General features: G+C 42.9%; 1 protein-coding gene across 4 annotated transcripts in view; it reads right to left on the bottom strand.

Annotated features, from left to right (window-relative positions):
- The window catches only part of TBC1D2B (TBC1 domain family member 2B), a 37,758-nt gene that overhangs the window by 8,353 nt on the left and 8,741 nt on the right, over positions 1-20,664 (bottom strand). For all 4 annotated transcript variants that reach the window (XR_014519191.1, XR_014519192.1, XR_014519193.1 and 1 more), the window contains exons 3-12: positions 19,618-19,783; positions 14,672-14,823; positions 13,319-13,536; positions 10,940-11,335; positions 9,828-9,938; positions 8,978-9,171; positions 5,969-6,463; positions 2,677-2,794; positions 1,902-2,087; positions 468-589 (exon numbers count right to left, since the gene is read on the bottom strand). Coding sequence is in view for 1 of the 4 variants with exons in the window: in XM_083475665.1 (XP_083331791.1) it covers positions 468-589; positions 1,902-2,087; positions 2,677-2,794; positions 5,969-6,463; positions 8,978-9,171; positions 9,828-9,938; positions 10,940-11,335; positions 13,319-13,536; positions 14,672-14,823; positions 19,618-19,783 (2,158 nt within the window). In the remaining 3 variants the exon portion in view is untranslated. The remainder of the gene's footprint in view (positions 1-467; positions 590-1,901; positions 2,088-2,676; positions 2,795-5,968; positions 6,464-8,977; positions 9,172-9,827; positions 9,939-10,939; positions 11,336-13,318; positions 13,537-14,671; positions 14,824-19,617; positions 19,784-20,664) is intronic.

The raw sequence follows: 20,664 nt of genomic DNA, 5'->3' as shown, positions 1-20,664 counted from the left end.
TTTAGTTGCTGCTTTGCTTAGAGTATTTTATAGGTTGTAATTGTTTTATTGGTTATTTGTTAATTGTTTTACATTATTTATGCTGGATTTGTTATTGGTATTTATTGTTTATAAGCTGCTTTGGGATTCATTTGAATAAAAAGCAGCATAGAAACACAATAAATCAAATCAAACAAATCAATTTTGATGGCTGTTCTGGAATTGTTGTTTGTTTTCAGTTTGTTAATGTTCGGTTGAATTATAGGGCTTCAAATGAGAATTATTGTTTGTTTTATACTATTTTGTTACCAATTTGTTAGTTGCCGTGAGTTTCTTTGGAAAGTTAGGCAGCACAGAAAACTTTACACTAAATTGTTTTAATTTTAGTGCATGGAATGAAGGTCAAGTCAGAGACTTAAATAAAAACAAAACTGAACATAGATATTCTTTCTAAGCAAGCAGTTTCCAACTTCCAAAAAGGCCCTTACCTAGCATCAAGGACTGTGCGAGTGAAGTATCTGAGGTACTTGAATATGGACATTGAGTCTTGCTGTTTTAAGATTTCCTCCTCTTTGTATTTAAAGAGCGCCAAAGCAAACCGGAACATTACCTAAATGTTTGACAAACATCAGGTTACAAAAGAGAATGAGCAGTGTTTAAAATTCCCTGCCACTTCAGTTAATTGCATGGAAGAGATCACTAACTATTTAGGCCACAAAAGCCTCATCCCCTCAACTTCTAGAAAATTATGGTTAGTCCCGCTTCCCACTCTGTTGGCTTCAGAAACTCCATGAGCCACTGCCCACATGCATTCAAGGCGCAAGGACTAGAACCCTGGTTTTCACAAGGAAAGCAGAGATTGATGAGATGTTTAATTATAGTGCAACAGCAGAGTCTCATGGAATTCACACAGAACTATTTGTCAATATTCTTTCAGAGGTAAATTTAGTTCATCCTATCAAATTCTCTAAGCAGTATGAAAGATTGTCTTCAGAAAACATTAACACTTAATAGTCTGGTTTGGACATAACACTCAACTATTGTGAACAAGACTCAGGCTGTTCATTCATTCCCCTTCTTCTCCTCTCCTCTCCTCTCCTCTCCTCTCCTCTCCTCTCCTCTCCTCTCCTCTCCTCCCCTCCCCTCCCCTCCCCTTCCCCTGGCTTGGCTGCAGTTTAGCATTATGTCTGAACCCTAAACAGTGATTAATCCGAAACTACATTATACTGAAACAAGTCAACATCATAAACCAAGGTTTGAAGATGGTTTCAATAAGTCAAAGTTGACTGGACACAGCTGGCCAGGGTGCAGCCATAACATTAAACTGCAGTTAGTTAAAACAGAAACCAAAACTTCCTATCTCCTCATGGCTGTACTGGAGGAGGGAACTGACAAGTTTAAGACTCATTCACATTATGCTAAATCAGGAGTCAGCAAACTTTTCAGCAGGGGGCCGGTCCCTCAGACCTTGTGGGGGACTGGACTATATTGGGGGGGGGGGGAATGAACGAATTCCTTTGCCCCACAAATAACCCAGAGATGCATTTTAAATAAAAGCACACATTCTACTCATGTAAAAACATGCTGATTCCCAGACCATCCACGGGCCGGATTTAGAAGGCGACTGGGCCGGATCCGGCCCCTGGGCCTTAGTTTGCCTACCCATGTGCTAAATCATAGCTTAGTCTGAACATTGCCAGCAATTCAATTTCTTTCCTCAAGCAATTGTTTCATCAGCAGTCATAAAAGATACAGGGCACAACCAAGGCACATGGAAATGAATGGGACAACTGAGCTATTGCACAGCTCCTATTCATTTCACTAATGTTTGGCAGGAGAACATCCCACTAGGTGGCATCTCAGCTCAGCTTTACCCACAGGTTCTACAAACATCAGGAAACATTCAGGGTTACGCCATGTACCTTTGGCCCCTCGTACAAAAAAGAGTCCCATATCTTGAAGAGTATGTCGCTGACCACACTGTCTACAAAGACAACAAGGAACCAGTTGAAGGTGATGAGCGAGTAGTCCACTCTGTATTGCTCAAAGTGGGCATGCAGCCGAGGGAGTTTCTCACTCATCAAGTCCTTGAAGACTCTCTGGTCAACCTAAAGGAGTGCAAGACAAAGGAAAACTCATTCAGACAAAAATGGAACAAACGGTACAATCTTTTTTTAAAAAAATAAAAAGGCAGCCTCACAAGGCCTTAAAGGAGGGTGACTGAATCTCTAATGCTGGTATCTGATTAAAAAGGTGGCACTTAAAAGTAGGGATAATTTCTATAGAACAAGAACCCCATATGCAGAAATATAATATACACTGGCAGAAGGGACATTTATCAATGTGAAAGAACAAAAATCTAAATACATACAAGATGACTAGTATGTCTAATTCTCAAAAAAGCATGTGGCTCATAACCAAAAGAGCCAGATTGCAGCTGGAGATTCACGTGACTGGGTGTTTTTACATGCAAAACAAAAGGAAAGACTTCCTGTGTGTAATGAGCCACCAAGTCAGGGCAACAGGTTCTAGCCTAACTTCCATTTCAGTATGTGAGTTTTCTATATGCAGGGATGTGTATTTGTTGCATGTATGGAGAAAGAGCTTATCACTTAAGCCCCTACCAAGATTCCTCTTCTGGTGTTTGAGAGAACTAGGCCTTTAGGGGCTGAATTTGCATGCCGGCACACTCCATACCTGGGAGCCTAGTAAGGTTTTAGTATAATAGTCCCGAGGCATGAAGACCTCCACTATTGTAACTAGGCACCAAAAGGCATCTTCCTGCTCCAAGTAGAGAAGCGCAATTGCCACCAGTCTGAAAGACAGAAGATAAAACAGAACAATCTCATATTGCAAAACTGCAAGAGTCTGGGTGCCATTAAAACTGATGCTGGTATGTGACCGGCACTAATATATGAATCAACCACAGAGAAGGGCTAAAACGAGCGCTGCTTGGCTTGTTTAAACATATATGCATACGTATTTCACCAGCTTCATCTGGTTCACCAGCTTTGGCCATTTCTGGACAGGGATAGTCCATCCATTGGGAGCCTCGAGGCTAGTTTACTGCAATGTGTTCTATGTGGGGCTGCCCTCGGACCTGGTTTAAAACCTCCAGGTGGTGCAGAATGTGGCAGCCAGACCACTGATAGGGGCACATAACCAACAACATGTGACCCAATTGTTAAAATATCTGGACTGGCTGTCCATCTACTACTGAGCCAGGCTCAATATTTCTGCATTAATTTACATATCACTGAACAACTTAGGTCCAGGGTAAACCTCAGGGACCATCTGAACCCTTATGTCCCAGCTCTTTCACCAGTAGAAGCACTGCTGTTTGTCCTGAGTCGCTGGGGGTCATTTGACATCAAGGGTGAAGGACATCATCTCCCAGTATGTCCTCTCCATGGAATGCAGCCTAAAGATCCAGTGTGCGCTTACAGACAGCATGGAGCCATAAAGGGAGAGGTCTGACCAGCTGAAGAGGCAAAAGCACCAGCCGTCCATCACCATGTTCTTCTGCAAAATACCACCACCAGCAGAAGCAGCAGCACCAAGTGCATCTGAATTGCAGCCAAGCACTTCAGGGTACCAGTCTATTCCTTGTTGCTGTTTCCACGTCATCCTCCAGCAATGAGGAAGACTGAGTGCCACCACTGCCCACCAGCAACAGCAGCAGCAGCAAGAGAAGTCCTACAGCCAAGCACTTCTGGGGTACCAGTCCACTGGAAGACTGAGAGCCACCGCTGCCACAATTCCTGCCCATCTAGTAAGTACTGCTGGTTTTTTAAAGGGTTTTTCTAGGGGTTTCAGAGGTTTAGAGAGTATGTGCATTTCAATTACCGTATTTTTCGTCCCATAGGACGCTCCGTCCCATAGGACGCACCTAGTTTTTTGGGGGGGAAATAAAGGAAAAAAATTTCCCCTTTATTTCCCCCCCAAAAGCAGGCCGGGGAAACAGAACCAGGTCGAGGAACAGCGGGATGGCGGCGCTGCGCCTCCCTGCTGTCCCCCGAGCTTGTGGGGCTGGCCGATGTTTGCCCCGCGCGAGGGGCGCTCTGCATCAGGGCCCCCCCCCCCCGCGGGGCAGCAGGCTGCTATCCGCAGCATGGGGAGCCCTGCGGGGAACTCCTGCAAGGCTCCCCACGCTGCGGATGTCTGCCTGGCGCGGGGGGCGCTCTGCTTCAGGGCGCCCCTCGCGCTGGGCAAGCAGGCTGCTATCTGCAGCCTAGACATCCCTGCCGGACCTCCCGTAGGGCTGCCTAGGCTGCGGATGTGTTCCTGAAGCCTGGAGAGCGAGAGGGGTCGGTGCGCACCGACCCCTCTCGCTCTCCAGGCTTCAGCGAAAGCCTGCATTCACCCCATAGGACACACCCAGATTTCCCCTTCATTTTTGGAGGGGAAAAAGTGCGTCCTATAGGGCGAAAAATACGGTATACACAATTCCATGTATGTGTGCAGTGCCTCGGAACACAACCACTGTGTAAATTGGGAGTTGCCTGTAGCTCTAGACCAATCTGGTTTATTGCTCAAAGGAATATTGCTGATGCTATTAGAAGGGTTCTGGATATTATTATATTATTATTATTACTATTATTGTTATTGAATTTATATACTGCCCTATACCTGGGGGTCTCAGGGTGGTTCACAGAATAAAATCAAGATATAAAACCAAGATATAATTCACCATGCACGCAAATGTAATTCTTCTGTAACTTTAATTTCACTAGATACCTTCAAGACCTTTGATTGTACTGAATGGAGCTACTTCAGGAAACTCTTATCAAAGAGTTGTTTGGGAATAGATTTTTACATTTAACTGAGCATATTTATTTGGAATTCTAAGCTTGCATTACCATTAGTGGAGTTAACTCCACAAATTTCACAATCAAACGAGGGACCAAACAAGACTATCCACTACTGCCACTCCAATTTGCAGCGGTAATAGAGGCTTTAGCTACAAATCTAAGAGATATCCAAATTCAGGGAACTGAACATAAATTAAATCCATTTGCACACAATCTGCTAAAATGTTCTATGATCCTAAAAGAGCTCTCTTGCCTCTACAGCAGACTCTTAGTATGTCTGCTAAGGTTGCTGGGTGTGTTGGGGTGTGGACTAGGTGACCTTCTACAATTCTATGAAAAATTAATTAAAACAAGTAAGTGATGTTTCCTATTTCCATGATTTCAGAACACAACTGGTTACACTCTAATTCTGGTTTTAAATTGCTATGTGGTGGATTCAGATATCTCAAAGTAGTAAAATCATGGGGTTATGTCAACTTTACTCAAGGAATTTTGGGGATCTTGACAAAAGGCTACAGAAACATTTAAATTTAAGTTGGTTAGGCCAAATTGCAGCTGTGAAGGTGTGCATTCTTCATAAATCTCTATTTTTCTTTCAGGCCCTGCCCATAACTATCCCTCTTTCTCAATTGGCTCAATGGCAACACTTGATTAATAATTTTATTTCAGGAGGTAAAGAAAGCAGGGTGTGCTGTCTAACCCTGTATTGAGCAAGAACTAAGGGAGGTCTTGGTGCCCCAAATCTTAAGTTGTATTTCCAATGCTTTCCAATTAAAACAGTTGACACATATGATTAATAACTCAGCTTCAACTCTATGGGCCAAAATGGAACTGGAACCTTTGCAACCCACTCTTAACGCCTTACCCATCCTGAAAACTTCATGGGCTCACATTAGCAAAATAAGTAATCTGTTTCTACAGCTGACCACTTGAATATGGCATAAATGGCAATCACATTTAGCTCATTTGCCGTCGCCTTTAACTCCTATTTTAGATCACCCAGCCTTTTGCTTTATCAATAAATATCACCAGTTCCTATTGTGGTGATAAAGGGGAATCTCTATGTAATTTATGTTTCTCCTCTCATAACAAAATGACAATAAATATTTCTTTTTAAAAAAATAAACAAAAGTGAGACATGCCAAATGACTACAGAAATTGAAGAAAACAGATTCTACCTGTTGAGACCCTGGCAATATCCTATGTCTGGGTTCCGCCAAGAAAATGCAAGCAAGACATTCCGCAGCTTCTGCACTCCTTCAGATGTCAGAGAAGAGTAATGCTTGTTGTTGGGCAAAGTCCGCAGAAGATCTAGCTCTATCTGCTTTGAAGCCGGGTTCTGCTTCTTCAGGGCATTCTGAAGAAGTGATTGGAAGTAGCCGGGGTCCATGTGTTCTCTGAACTTCTTTACATGAAGGCCAATGCACCATTTCCACATCTGGGAGCGGTGGGCATGCGGAATCCCATACCGAATGAGGTTCTTGAGTTCCACAGAGCGCACCATCTCCCTGTTCATGGTGCTAGCCAGATAGTTCTCCCACTTCACCCCTGTGGACATCTCCTGGTTTTCAGTAAGGGAGAGGGATTTCAGATCCAAGGCCCGAACCTTCGCTACCAGCTTCTCTTCCTCATCATCCTCTGGGACTGTCTGAAACCCATAAATATCATATTCACTGTAAAGGAGAGAGAAATCTGATTAACTGGGAATCTTTAGGAATGAAAAAAACTCAAGCAAGAGTGAAAGGTGATATTCTGGAAGTCTGCTATATCTTTTGTGAGCTCAGATAAATGCACTAAGTCCCTCCCCCCATTCTGTTAACTCATTCATTTTAGTAAGGGAGCAGATGGCGCTGTGGTCTAAAACACTGAGGGCTTGCTAATCAGAAGTTCAGCAGTTTGAGTTCGCGTGATAGGATGAGTTCTTGTTGCTCTGTCCCAGCTCCTGCCAACCTAGCAGTGCGAAAGCATATCAGCGCAAGTAGATAAATAGGTGGCAGGAAGGTAAATAGCATTTCCATGTGCTCTGGCACTCGTCACAGTGCCCTGTTGCACCAGAAGCAGTTTAGTCATGCTGGCCTCATGACCCAGAAATCTATCTGTAGACAAATGCCGGCTCTCTTGACCTGAAGTGAGATGAGTACTGCACTCCATAGTCAAGTTTCACTGGACTTAACTATCCAGGAGTCCTTTACCCTTTAGGTATGTGTTGTTGTTGTTGCTGTTGTTGCTGTTGTTTGTTTGTTTGTTTATTGTTAATTTATCAATCATCTTTTAAGCCACTGTCTCAAAGCAATTTGCATATAATTATGAGCAGTGAAAAATACAAAGCCTACAAATACATTTAAAACAAGACAAAAACCCTAGCAAATGGACAGTCATGGGAAAGACCTGGGAAAGCCTGTCAGAACACAAATATCTTCAATTGTTTCTGGAAAGTTAAATAGTGGGAGTCTGTCATATCTCAACAAGAATACTATTCCATAGAACAGAGGTGGCCACCCTGAAAGTCTTCCTCTAAGATCTTTGGGTCTTGCAGGAGAAATTCTTCTGCACACTACAGCAATCTACTGGATGTATAAGGGATAAGGTGGTCTCTTACACTGATTTAACCCTTCAAAGCATATGTGACAGATTTAATAGCAAAATAATTGCCAATAACAATGCTAAGGATTTAATTACACCTGTGCTTGCCAAAATTATTGAATGCCTCACCAGAATGGTAATGCCATCACACTGTGAAATTAAAAGTTTCTAGTCTCACACATTTTAACCATTATTTTCCAATGGCAAGGGATAGGACTCGGAGCTTGGAGCTTCTCCATCCTCCCCTTTCCCAACAGCACTCAGTGATCTTCCTTCACCTCCAGTTTCCAGTCTCCTGTTTTAGAGAATATTTCCAAATATCTTGTGAACCATCCTGAAATCTTTTGGTGAAGGATGGTATATTATTATTATTATTATTATTATTATTATTATTATTATTATTATTTTAAATACTTCTTATAAGTGTTCAGACAAAAAATTTCTCAAGTTAGAAAACATGCTGATTATACTTGAATTAAATAAGTTAATTCAGGCTTTGCAACTAATTATTTAAGGGATGGTACACCCCTCTTTCACACACTTTAACACCCAAACACAATGTTTAAAAAATATTTAGGGGGTCATCTTGCCAGGGAGGTTGCAGAAGTTCTAGCTTAGAGCAGCTCACCCTAAAAAGGTGTTAAATTCATTCCCACTGTTCCCCAAAGAAAATACGATGCTACTGGCACCCATTCCAAATGCAAAAGTAAAGAAAGTATTTGGCATTGGTGTCTTAACATCACACAACAACACTTCACACAAGAACATAGGAAACTGTCTTCTACCAAGTCAGACAAATGACCAGCTAGTACAGAACTATCTAGGGCACATGCTTTGCATGCAGAAGGTCTTAGGTTATGCCTACAGCATCTCCATGTAGAGAAGGGAAGGTCTAGAATTCTGGAGTCATTGCCAGTCAATGGGTTTTCTTTCCTGGTAATTGCTTTTATGTTCACTTTCTAGTACACAAAATGCAGTAATAACAATAAAGAAAGAGAATAGACCAAAACAAGAAAGGAAAAGGAAGAAGGCTATGAGGAGTGAAGAGGGAGTGGTTAGTATTCTAAAAATAGTAGAACTCCAGACAATTGTCCTTCATAAGCATATTATCCAAGAACTGCTGCCAGTCAGTGTTGACAATACTGAGCTAGATGGACCGATCCTCTCACTCAGTGTATGGCATCTAAAGTCTACTCTAAACCAATTCAGCACAAGCTCCCCAGGATTTTGGGCAGGGGATTCTCTCCTGGAAACTGAGGGACTGAACCCAGGCGCTCAACCACTGAGGTAGTTCCATAACTCTTACAACAGTCCTAACAACACGAGTCTTGTATTATCCTAGTACATGTGTGCTGGTGGAGCATGCATACGTGTGCCCCCTATCACCCCACCCCTATTCTGCCCTCTTTCGGGTCCAAAAGGACTGCCAAAGGGCAACCAGGCAAAGACATAGTTGCAGTTAAGAGATTTAAAACTGTGAGCGCCAGCCTAGTCCCTCAGCTGCTACACTGCACTAGCTCTCAGAAAAGGCTGTGGTGTTTTTAGATTTTACTTTATTTATATAGTGGTATCATATGTGAAGTTATCAAGAGTCTTCTGTTTACCTGACCATGTGAGGTTTGAAGTATGTCTGCTCCAGGTGCTCACTGCTGTCCACTTTCAAGGCATCTTCCAGGAGCTGGGTCACCACATCATGACAAGGACCCTGCTCCTCTGAGCAAATTGGGGTCTTCATCTCTTGAAGCAAGATAAGATACTTACTTTCCACTTGGCAGAGCTTGGCTTCAAGGCTTGTATACTGCAGAGAATACACCAAAGAATTATTTCAAATTGGCACTTGCAGAAACAAGTAATGCATGGGAATCCATTTCAATAAGCAAGTGAGTAAGTGAGTGAGTGTATGTATGTATGCACAAGTTGTCCCTCTCCCATGAAGATAAAACAGGGTTGAGAAACCTCAGTCCCAGAGGCCAAATGCAGCTACCTACACCTCTTTAACTTTATGCTTGGGATTCTCCCCAGACCATAACACCTCCTCAAGGTCTTTTGCTTGGCCAGAATGCACGCCTCTTGGTTGGGTGGAAGGAGGATGTAGAGATGCGTATGTGCAGTAACTGATGATTTTTTGCATGGCTACTATCTCCTGCACAAAGGTAAGAGTCACATCCACGTGCATCTGCCCTGCCCACAACTGGTGTGTCTCACCTGGAAGGCTGCCCGTGAAGGAAGGCTGCAAACCTAAGACTGAAAAAGGGTTCCCCACCTCTGAGATAAAACGAGGATGTTGCAATTCCAGAAAAAGACAGAGGGTTCTGCAAATCAGCATAACAATAAGTTTTAAGTTCCTCTTTCTATATATTGCTTGAAATTTTCACTTCTGGCAATGAAAGCTAGCAGGATTTTACTTTCAGTGTCAAGTGAAAGATTTACAATGAGCATCTGTGTTAAGCTGACCTTTGTCATCAAGTCTCTTTCTCTGTTTTCAGCAGTTCTCCGTAAAGCAGACAGTTCTAGGATCTCTTTATTTAAAAATTTGTTCTGGTTTTTATAACCCTGAAGACTATCCTGTGAACAAAAGATATGGATAAATATAGGTTATTTAAAAAATATATTATGAGGAATACAAACAATATATTATGAGGAATACAAGACCCAAGAAGCTCTACTTTTCTTTTGTTTTTAAAATAGTATATTGACACAGGGGGAGGCACTCCAGAATTACAGAGAAAGTGCTCAAGTGGGGAGCTAGATAGTCAAAGAACTCAAAGGTGTGCTATAAATTCCACTCATTAGAACTTGACACGGTGGACCATTTTAGGGCTAGACCACTAGTAAAACTGTACTCTCCAATTTTATACAACTATAGGGAAAATGAAACTCTAATGACAAAACAATGATCTGACTCACTGACTTCCAACTGTTGCTCAATCACTCAAGATCATGCTAAGTTTCTTGAGAAGCTCTGCCTTAAAAATCAAATGTGTCTCAAGCATTAAGAAATAGGGAAGCAATGAAAGTTTATAAAAGAGTTCTATATTTTCAAATCATTAAGCTGTGACTGTTTCTGCTGGGCTCTGTCTTCCCTTAACTCTCTTCAGGTCTGAAGGTTGTCAAATAAGGCAGCATCTTGCCACATATATTGTCGCTCTCTCTTTAATCTGTATTTGTATCATGCTATATGTGTTCTCATTATGTTGCTCTTATGGCATTTTGTTACTTATTCATGGATGTGACCCCATTCCTTAAACCTTGTTTGCAAAACCTGTTGTGATCTGAGAATTGGGTCCCCTACAGCTCAACTCAGATAGATGCAATGCCAAAACATAGTCTGGCAAGTCAGGGCCACCTTCAAATGATCCTCATCCCACCTCTCTTCCATTCGCATTCTCTACTTGATAGTTTTTACCAACCAAACTTAGCCCTTGTGTCCAAAATTAGTGAAATGTGGTAAGTGCCTTGCTTCCAAACCAAGGTTCAAATTATTTCCTGAAAATATTCAGCCTACAGAAGGGCACATCACATGGAATTCGAAGGGCCTCCACTACTGAAGCAAAAATGTTCCTTACTTTCAGCCTGTCAAGCTCCTGCAGTTCTTTGTTGATGGAAGAAGACATGGGAGAATGGACTGATCCTCCACTCTGGCCAGATGACTGGCCCTCGCATTCACTCAGCTCCCTGGAAAGTTTCATGATCACTTCATCTTTGGCTTGAATGGTCTCCATAAGCATGCCCAGCTGCTCATTGAGCTCGCCCACCTTGCATTTCAAATTCTTTACTTCCTGCCGCAAACTGTCCTTCTCCAGATTAAGCTTTTCAAGCTGGTTGTTGAGACCCAATATCTGATTGTCTTTTTCATGAAGCAGCTCTAACTTATCTTTGGGGACTCCATCACAAAGATGCCCGACAAAATATTTGTCATACTGTGAAGATCTGACAGTCTGCTGCAGAAGCCGCACAAGTTCCTTTAAGGAGAAGGAAAAAAAGGATATTGGTGAACATGGGGGCATGCCCAAGTTAGATGTGCTTTACCTCTTAGCCACTGTTGATTTTAATTCCTCCCTTGACAACTTTTATATGCTTGTGCTTAATTATTTTTACTGAGAATATTTTTGTTTTCTTCCTATATACATCATGTTGCATCACATTGCAGTTTGCATGGCCACCATGCCAACTCCAGTGTGACAAATGGCAGCCAGAAGGAGAGGTGCTTCACAGACTGGTTTAGTAAGCTACTCTGAAGCACCTGCCTCCATTAAATGCAGTTGCAACAAGATTTAACCAAGCAATTCACAGAGGTTTAGCACAGCAGCTCTATTCTGAAGCAGGAGAAGGCTGGCGGGGGAGGGGGGCATTGGAAAGGGGTTGGCAGATAGACATGGTTGGTAAGTGGAGGGAGCAGAAGCAGTGGTCCCAATATTTTATATTTTTGTAAACCGCTTAGAGGTTTGCTTTACAATAAATAATAAACCAAATTTAAAAAAAACCTATTTGGTTAAATAAAAGATAAACTAGATCTGTGCAACCAAGAGGGCTCTTAACTTCCATCACTTGTGCATCTACCCCTCGTGACAGACATTACACCAATTTTTTAATTGAGGGAAGTTTTAAAACCATTGCAACATGAAACTGAATCCTGTTGAAAGAGAAGAATCAAACCTCTGGGTAGATGCCAGCCTTTGGCCATACCTACAGTAGATCTTCAAAACGAACAATTAGGATAGCAACTGGAAGCATTTTTAAACCAATCACATCAAAATTCTGCTGCAAGTTAATCTCTCTCCCTACACCTACAATCATTCAAAAAATAATAATTCTGGACAGCTTAAGGCTTTGAATTGGAGACAATTACAGGTAAGTAGATAACAGGTAGCCTTCTCCAACATAGTACTCTCCAGATGCTGTCAGATTCTAGCCCTAGCTAGCATGGCCAGGGATGATGGGAACTGAAGCACAGGGATGGGGAATTCGCCCCACCAGATGCTGCAGAACTGCATCTCCCATCATCCATAGCCATTGGGCATGCTTGCTGGGGCTGATGAGAGCCACAGTTCAGCAGCATTGTGTGGGGGAGGACAAATGTCACCCACTCAAGATCTAGAGGAATGAGGGTGGAAAAGGCTGCACCTAGGCACAAGAACCATGTTGGGCTGGACAGCATTTTAAGCAGCCATCTCTGAGTTTCTATTCAATTCCTGTGCATGGCAAAAAACAAACAACCCCTCCCGCAAAGTTCTTAGCAGCAGTGAGGTCTCTGTAATTCTTTAAAAATGTGTTTAAGAGGTCAGCTAGCTATTTTTTAAAATGAAGAATGCACACTGTCTTCACATAGGCTACAGAGGGAAAACCTGGCCCGTCCCTGGTTCTGGCAACCACACATTTGTAGTATAAAGAACTCAGAGCAGGTGTAGAATGCCTAGGGCTGGGTCCCAGAAGATGCACATACAAAAATTTGGGAGTGTTTCATTACATCCTCTAACATGCCTCTAAGGAAAAGGACCCCTGGACGGTTACGTCCAGACAAAGGCAACTACGGGGTTGAAGTGCTCATCTCATTTTCTGGTCAAGGGATCTGCCATTTGTCCACAGACAGCTTTCCGGGTCATGTGGCAAGCTTCTGGCACAACAGGATACTGTGACGGAAACCAGAGCGCATGGAAATGCCATTTGCCTTCCCACCGCAGCGGTACCTTGCACTGGCATGCTTTCGAAATGCTAGGTTGGCAGAAGCTGGGACAGAGCAACAGAAGCTCACCCCGTCAAGCGGATTCAAACCATCAACCTTCTGATCGGCAAGCCCAAGAGGCGCTGTACTGTAGTCTAAACCACCCGCCTCTAATGTGTGCCAGGCAGGTTTTCCTGCACTGCTTGGCAAAACCTGCCATATATGATGCCAATGCTGGCTCCAGCTCCAGCTACTGTTCCTCTCTAGCTTGTAGACCAGTTACCTTTTGACTCAACAGCTCCTTCTCGAGACTCTCCAACTCTTCCTGTTGGCTCTGGAACTTCAACTGCATCTCGGAAGCCAGCTTGTTTCCATTACACTCATCAGGAGAAGACTCCGTGCTATTCCGGTTTTTGCTGCCTGCAATCATTTCCTTTAAAGGACGCCTTGTTCTGTGTGGAATGCGGCCAAAATCAAATGGAAAGGCTGGACCAGACACGCCTGCACAAGAAGATATATTTTTTCCTCATTCAGACTAAAATGTATTTGGACACATTCCTCACTTTGTTAAAAGAACACTACTGTACTCAATCACCAAATCTGGAACAAAGACTGAAGCAAGCACTTCCAAGTTGATTAATTAATTGTATGTCATCGGTTTCCTTCAGTTCTCTTCTCCCTGTACCTTTAATTCTAAGCAGTGAGACCATGCACAATTAAGAAATCATATACCAGGACAAAATTAGAACTGAAAAAAGAAGTGCCTGCTACTTCAGTGGATGTTAGTTTTAACCCTTTTTGCCACTACAAGGAAGTGAGCCCATAGTATGCGCTCTCATTTATCCTCTGTGGTTTGTGTTAGAACTAGGGTTACATTTGGAGACTTAGCCTCAGAATCCATTGTCTGTAGTGAGCTCCAACTCATTACAATAGTAAAGGAAACTGAGCAGTGAAGCACGTATTTCCTTCATCAGACTAACCACAAGTCACCACAAGTGACTCTGATCAGATGGAAGACCTTCCCAATTCAAAGTTGAAAACATCTGTGCAGAAACAAACTCCTACCATTTTTTAAATCATCACATTTGTATCCTATCCATCTTCCTCCTCAGACTTCAGACTGACCTACCTGTAACGGAAGTTTAGCCACAATTGCCATGGCTGAGTGTGGATTTGAACTCAAGTTTCCCCCCAAACCTCTCTACTTGAATCTAAACCCCTATCAACTGCACCAAAATGCTGTATTCCTTACTCTCTTCACTCTTGCATATAGTACAATATAACCAATTTGCAACATATTGTTTAATAAAGAGGTACTTTGTGCTTAAAAGTACACTCAATAAAAATGCCTTGACAACAGCATGGGTCTGATGGAAATAGTCACAGCAGTGCAAGTTTGAGTCCAGGTATCCCGGTAGCTAAGACAGAAAAATCCAAAAGCAAATCAGTTTCCAAGAAGAGATATTATCAGCATTCTTTATCAATGGAGAACCCATTTTCATGGTGTGCCTTTAGAGTGGACAGCATTTTCATCAGCTCCTAAGGGTCAATGGTATAGAAATATAAAGAATCTTAGCAAGTACAATAGTAGAAAAGATGGGGACGGGAGATGTGGGGAGAAGGAACACTGGAGTACCTTTGCTCTGCTCTCCTGAAAACCTCTTCCGATCTTGAACTATTGACTCCTCCAAATCCTTCGTATCTAGAAATTCCCACTCCTCTGTGTAAAAAATACTCTTACGGTTGTCATTGCTTCCTTTTCCAGTTCTTAGTGAAGACACAGAGTTCCTGGCAAGTACAGAAATTAAGAAGTAGTTATACAAACAGAGAGAAGTGTAATTTTTAAAATAAAGGATATACAAGTGTAGAAATCAAAAGCAAGCAAAACTACTGTTTTGTTCAATTTCTCTTGGTTCCAAATTTACTCCAAAGCAGAGAACTTGGTTGATGCAGATGCCCACACTGCAAAAGTTTGTCAAATGTGCATTTAAATATCAAGGGCTAGGAGTTTAATTTATACTCTTCAGACTAAAAATTATTCCCAGGAAGATATAGAAAGGTGCTCAGCTGACATGCACCGGCTATGGCTGATGGGAGTTGCAATCCGAAACATCAAGTGGGGAAGGCTGGACTACGCTTCAGACGTTTCCCTCCCTGTCAATGACAGCCTGCTCCAAATAAGTCTCAGAATGCCATTTGTAGCATATGGTAATGCAATAAGTGACTCTGCTACAGTCTATGACAGCAACAATGGATCACTCAAGGAATCCCTGAGGCTTTCCACTTAAAGTAGTAAATCATTTCCTACTACACTAAAATTCAAAGTACAGTGGTACCTCGGGTTACGAACGCTTCGAGTTACTTTTTTTCAGATTACGAACGATTTTAACCCCGAAGTGAGTTTTCCGAGCTCCCGGAGGCCTCGCCGCTGCCCAGAGCCAAGCCCGGATATCTACGGGGGCTGCGGAGGGTCCGCGACTGGACTCCAGCCATGGGAGCTCTCTGAGGCCTCCGCGAATAGTGGGAGCCAAGCCAATTGTGATTGTGGAAGAGGTCCCTGAGCCCCCATCCAAACAATGACTATCATCAGCGCAGGTAAGAAAAAAAATCACATTTTCATTTTGTTCTGTTTTATTGATTTCATTTTATGGATCAATGGCCTTGTTAGATAGTAAAATTCATGTAAAATTGCTGTTTTAGGGGTCGCTTTTCATCATCTGGTTCCTGTTGAGTGTGTTTCGTTTGTTAATTGAGTCCCTCGCTGCTAATCAGAGGCTTCCTGTTGAGTCTGCCAGCTGTGGAGTCCCGAGCACCCACGCAACACAGAAGTTATATTTGGAGGTTTTGTTTTTGATTTTTTTGCATTTTGGTGTGGCTTTTTTGGTTTTTTAACTGTGGCTTGTTGTTCATTTTATGGGACTGACTTGTGACTTCGCTTTTGTGACTGTAGCTTGTGACTTCATTTTTGTGACTTATTTTTGTGTCTGTGTGGAACCCAGTTCAGCTACTGGTTGATTGTGTGACTGCAGAAATGGATAAAAGCCCCCCATCCAAACTGACTATCATCAGTGCACATAAGAAGATTGAAAATGATAGGTAAAATATATATTTTTTAAACAAATCAAGGCATGTAAAGCAACTTTATAAACACTATGAGGAAATGTATAAAGAGTGAAAACTGCCATTTGTTAGTTTGATATAAGAATTCCAGTTGCAAAATCTCGCCATATGATTACACCACTCAAGGGTTACTACAGTACATGCATTTAAGATACACTAATCTGCACCGAGCTTCAGGAAGTTTACCAGAACAGATGTATTTCAAGCAGTCATGTTTGCCAAGAAATGAAGTCGTAAGTGCAGTCTTGAATTTGTGTGACACAATCTTGGTAACGGCAACTACTCTTTACTATGGATCTGCAACAACTGTACTAAAATTGCTCAGTAGCTGTTAAAACACATGAACACATATTGGCTAATTGTGCAAAGAGAAACATTCAAAGCACGTGATAAAACTGCTGTATTTCTGAAAGAGAAAGCCTGGCAATTGTGGTTAAGCAGTCAACAAGGGGGAACTTGGTAAAGTTAATGTTATTTCCCTTGGCTGACTCTACAATTTCCGCAAGATCTTGGAACTTCCTTCATATGTTTGGGGAGGGAGTTAGCTAGACCAGCCTTTGTCAACCTGGTGCCCTCCAGATGTTGGACTACAGCTCCCACAGCTCCAGACATAAAATCTGGAGGGCACCATGAGGCAAGGTGAGGCAGTGGCCTTAGGGTGGCAGGCTCCACACAGCTGCGAGGAGCAACAGTTCCACCTCCTTCACTTGATTGCTGCCTCCTCGGCTGCACACCCTTCCTCTTGCTTTCTGGCTTTCCTCTTTTCCCCTCCTCACCCCCATTTTTCTTCTCCATTTAGTCCCCCTTGCTTCACCACAATGATTCTCCTCCCCATTTCAGAGTCTTACTTCCCCTCCCTTTCTGTACCTCTATCAAACCTCTAGCCCACAGAGCCCCACTCAACTGCTGTGCTGTGTGCACAGCTCCCTCCCGACCTGCAGGCTTCCAGCTTTGCAAGAGAGCAGCTTCAGTCTCCAGCCAGGAAGCCATGGTGCAAAGGCAAAAGACAGGTCAGTCAGTGGAATGGAAAGAGGAGGCAGGAGGGGTTGCAGGGGACGGGTGCTCTTCTACCACCACAGTACTGTCCTCCATCCAAAGAACCATTGCAGACAGTAAACAAAACAAAACTTGAGGGTGCAAAGCAGGACTGGAGAGGGGTGGCCTGAGCCCCAGGATAGAGGTTTGGAAGGCTGCATTGGTCCCTTAGCCTGAGATTCCCTATCCTTGCTGTAACCCAGCACCCTTAACAAACTACAATTCCCAAGGAGAGCACCATTTTCTGGTTCACCTCAGGCAGCAAAGTATCTTGGGCCAGCCCTGGAACCAAGTTGGTCAAAGTTACACTAGACCATACAACAGTGGTGGGAAGCCTGTGCTCCTCCAGATCTTGAGGCATCAACCCATACTATCATGTAGGTGTGGTCAGAGAGGATGGGAGTTGTAGTCCAGCAACATGTGGAGGGCTGCAGGTTCCACATAATGTCCACAAAAGCTTGATCCAGCCAAGAAAAATGTTCATTTGACTTCCTCAGTAAGGAGCACCATACAACCATGCTGGCTGGGGCTGATGGGAGCTGTAGTTCAGGACATCTGGAGGACACCAGGTTGGCAAAGGCTAGTTTATGCACAACCAGTTTGCCACACAGGAACACAATCTGATAAGTAACACAAAACAGATGATGGTTGAAGTTCTGTGCAGGGCTGATATTTCCCTATGTTATGCCCGAAGCAAAAGTTAACATTATACACTAGGAGCTAAAGGATCACATGGAGGAAGGATCTGGAGCAGGCATCCCCAACCTGCGGCCCTCCAGATGCTTTGGCCTACAACTCCCATGATCCCTAGCTAACAGGACCAGTGGTCAGGGATGATGGGAATTGTAGTCCAAAACATCTGGAGGGCCGAAGGTTGGGGGTGCCTGATCTGGAGTAATTCAGAGATGCCTTAGTTTTCCTACAAACAGTATGCAAGATTCAGAATCCCATTATGGACATTTTTGTGGTCAAACTGACAAGCAGAGAAAAATTCTTAGACCATATTCAGAATTGCACATCCAACATTTTCCTTTCAAAAGCCTTTTTGTGCAACTAAATAGCACAGGGGTGGGGGTATCAATCACACTCATTGAAATCACAAGAAGGATGTGGTTTAATTTTTCCAGTGCAACCAAGGCAACAGTTGCCACGTGTGCCCTGCTCCATAACCATCTGGAAAAGGAACCAGGAGAGGGCAATCCTCCAAGTACTGAAGCTTTGCCCCCTAGAAATTGATGGCTGCAGAAGTACTTGCAAGACTTACTCCCCTGGGCAGTCTTTCAGCATTAATGAAAGGGTGCGAGTGGGAATAGTAAGAAATGCAAGAAGCGAAGTGATCGGAGGTCAGTTGCCACAAAACTGTTGCCAGAAGTTGGCCAAGGTCAAAACAGTGACTTCAGCAGCAGCACAAGCCTTATAAATGGTTACTTCTTAGATAGTTGATGTGCCTTTCCCACTATTTAAAAAGAGAACACAAAGGCAGAGAGATATTTATGGGGTGTTTTTCATTACAATGTTTCAAGACATTTGTTTTAAAGATGTATCAATCAATCTCTTTATTATGTTCAATGACCAATATTGTTTCAAAGATAAATGATCTAGAACTTTTTAAACAGGAGTAACAGTGTATTATGTGAACAGGGTATTATGGCCTTTTCAAAGGGCAAGCGAAAGAGAGCTGGTGCAGCATGGTGGGTAAGACGCTACATTTCATCATTGCTAAAACTTTCTCCTTACCAGAAAGCTGAAAGGTACCAATGTATTTTTTATGATGAAATTACAGATCTGCCAACTAAATTCTGCTTCGTGTAAACTGGTGGAAAGCATCAGTGAGGGAAAAAATTGTTCAACGAAGGAACCACCATTTGCTCATAACAGAAACATAGTGTGGAAAATAATCACACCATGGACAAAATTTCCTATGAGGAGAGATTTTTACTCAGAGATGCACCTTGTGCAGCAGGTTCTAGTACGTTCTAATCACTCCATTTCCACACCCTTGAGATACTTTAGGTAGCAAACTGACATGGGGACTGGACTCCCATATGGATTTTCACAGGTCCCCACTGGTTTTAACTTTGTCTTAAAGTCCTGTTCCCTGATCACTGGCACCCCTAGTCAGCTTAACTCCATCTCCACAGCCTTGCTTAGATTTAGCCTACATGTTTCCCCTGAAACATAATAAAGTTATTATGGAAGCCAGTGGGCTGCAAGTTGAATGTTGCTGCTGGAAACCTAGGTCCAAATGTTACCTCTGCTAAATCATGAACAACTTCAGTTCCAAATGTATTCTTTTTGGGGAGGGGAAGAAATATCACCTGCTCCACAGGCTTAATCTGAACATAAACATTTTTGCAATCACATGGTAGTATTTATGCCAACCCCATTAGATGAACACTGTCAAGTAACACAACACACAATACTCACTTGATATCTGTACCCAGTTGCTTCAAAGAAAAGTTAATGGCACTTGGCTGGCCTGGGGCTGGCTGGCACGCTGCCTGTTCTCCCACCAGTTCTGTGCGCGCTGCCTCCACCATTAGGACATTTCTAGCTTTCTCTGCTGACGCATTTGAAAACATGGTGGTCCAATCTAAGAAGGGCAAAAAACACCACCAGTACTTAATAATGCAGCTGACACCCCAGCAGTCCACATCAAGGCTCATGGAGGGCAAATTCAGAGGACTTCTAACATGTCATGAAGGAAGGTATTGAGCTCCCCTCGTAAGTACCCCAGGAAACTATTGCAGTCCAACAACTATGGTGCTGAAGAGTTAATACTCGCCTCAAGGCCAGCTAAGAAAGTCATGCAAATTGGCTATAACTCACAGCATCTCATGCAGTCATTAAAGCAGAGCTTTCCAAACTTTTCATGTTGGTGACAGACTTTTTAGACATGCATCGTTTTGTGACACAGTAATTCAGTTTTACTAGCAAACTGGAGGTTAAACTAACCCATTTCCAGCCCTGGGAGGAGCACAGGGAGCATTTGAGTGAGACACCTGCACACTGCAGCTGACACACTAATGTTTGAAAAGCTCTGCATTAAAGTTTAGAGAATAAAACTGGAATTCAGAATGAGTGTGGGGAAGGGTAGCAGAAACCAACCAAGATAAACCAACAATTATGTCAGTCTCTCACAACAGATTCTAGCACATGCAGGTATTCTAATGCTTCAGGTACCTAAGAATTAGGCCAAACATTATTTATGTGTAATTGTGTAGCCCCCTAAATACACTAAATACCCCACTAAATACACACAGGTATTTAAAGGTACAAATTCAAGAGTTTGAATGAGTACATACCATCTCAGGAAGTACAAGAGGTACACTCATAATGGGCCATATTCCTCCTCTGCTCTGTCAAAGGGCCCAAAGCACAGAGAGGAGCTGGCAATCATTGGGCAGTCTAACAGTATCTTTACATACACCTTGAAGCTTCCTCACTTATTATGCAACCTGAAGTGGGACAGCC

The sequence above is a fragment of the Podarcis liolepis genome (assembly GCF_965112155.1).
Source record: "Podarcis liolepis genome assembly, chromosome: 14".
In the NCBI taxonomy this organism is placed as follows: Eukaryota; Metazoa; Chordata; class Lepidosauria; order Squamata; family Lacertidae; genus Podarcis; species Podarcis liolepis.
Note: the sequence above shows the minus strand (reverse complement) of the source record. Positions and strands in the feature narration are given on the sequence as shown.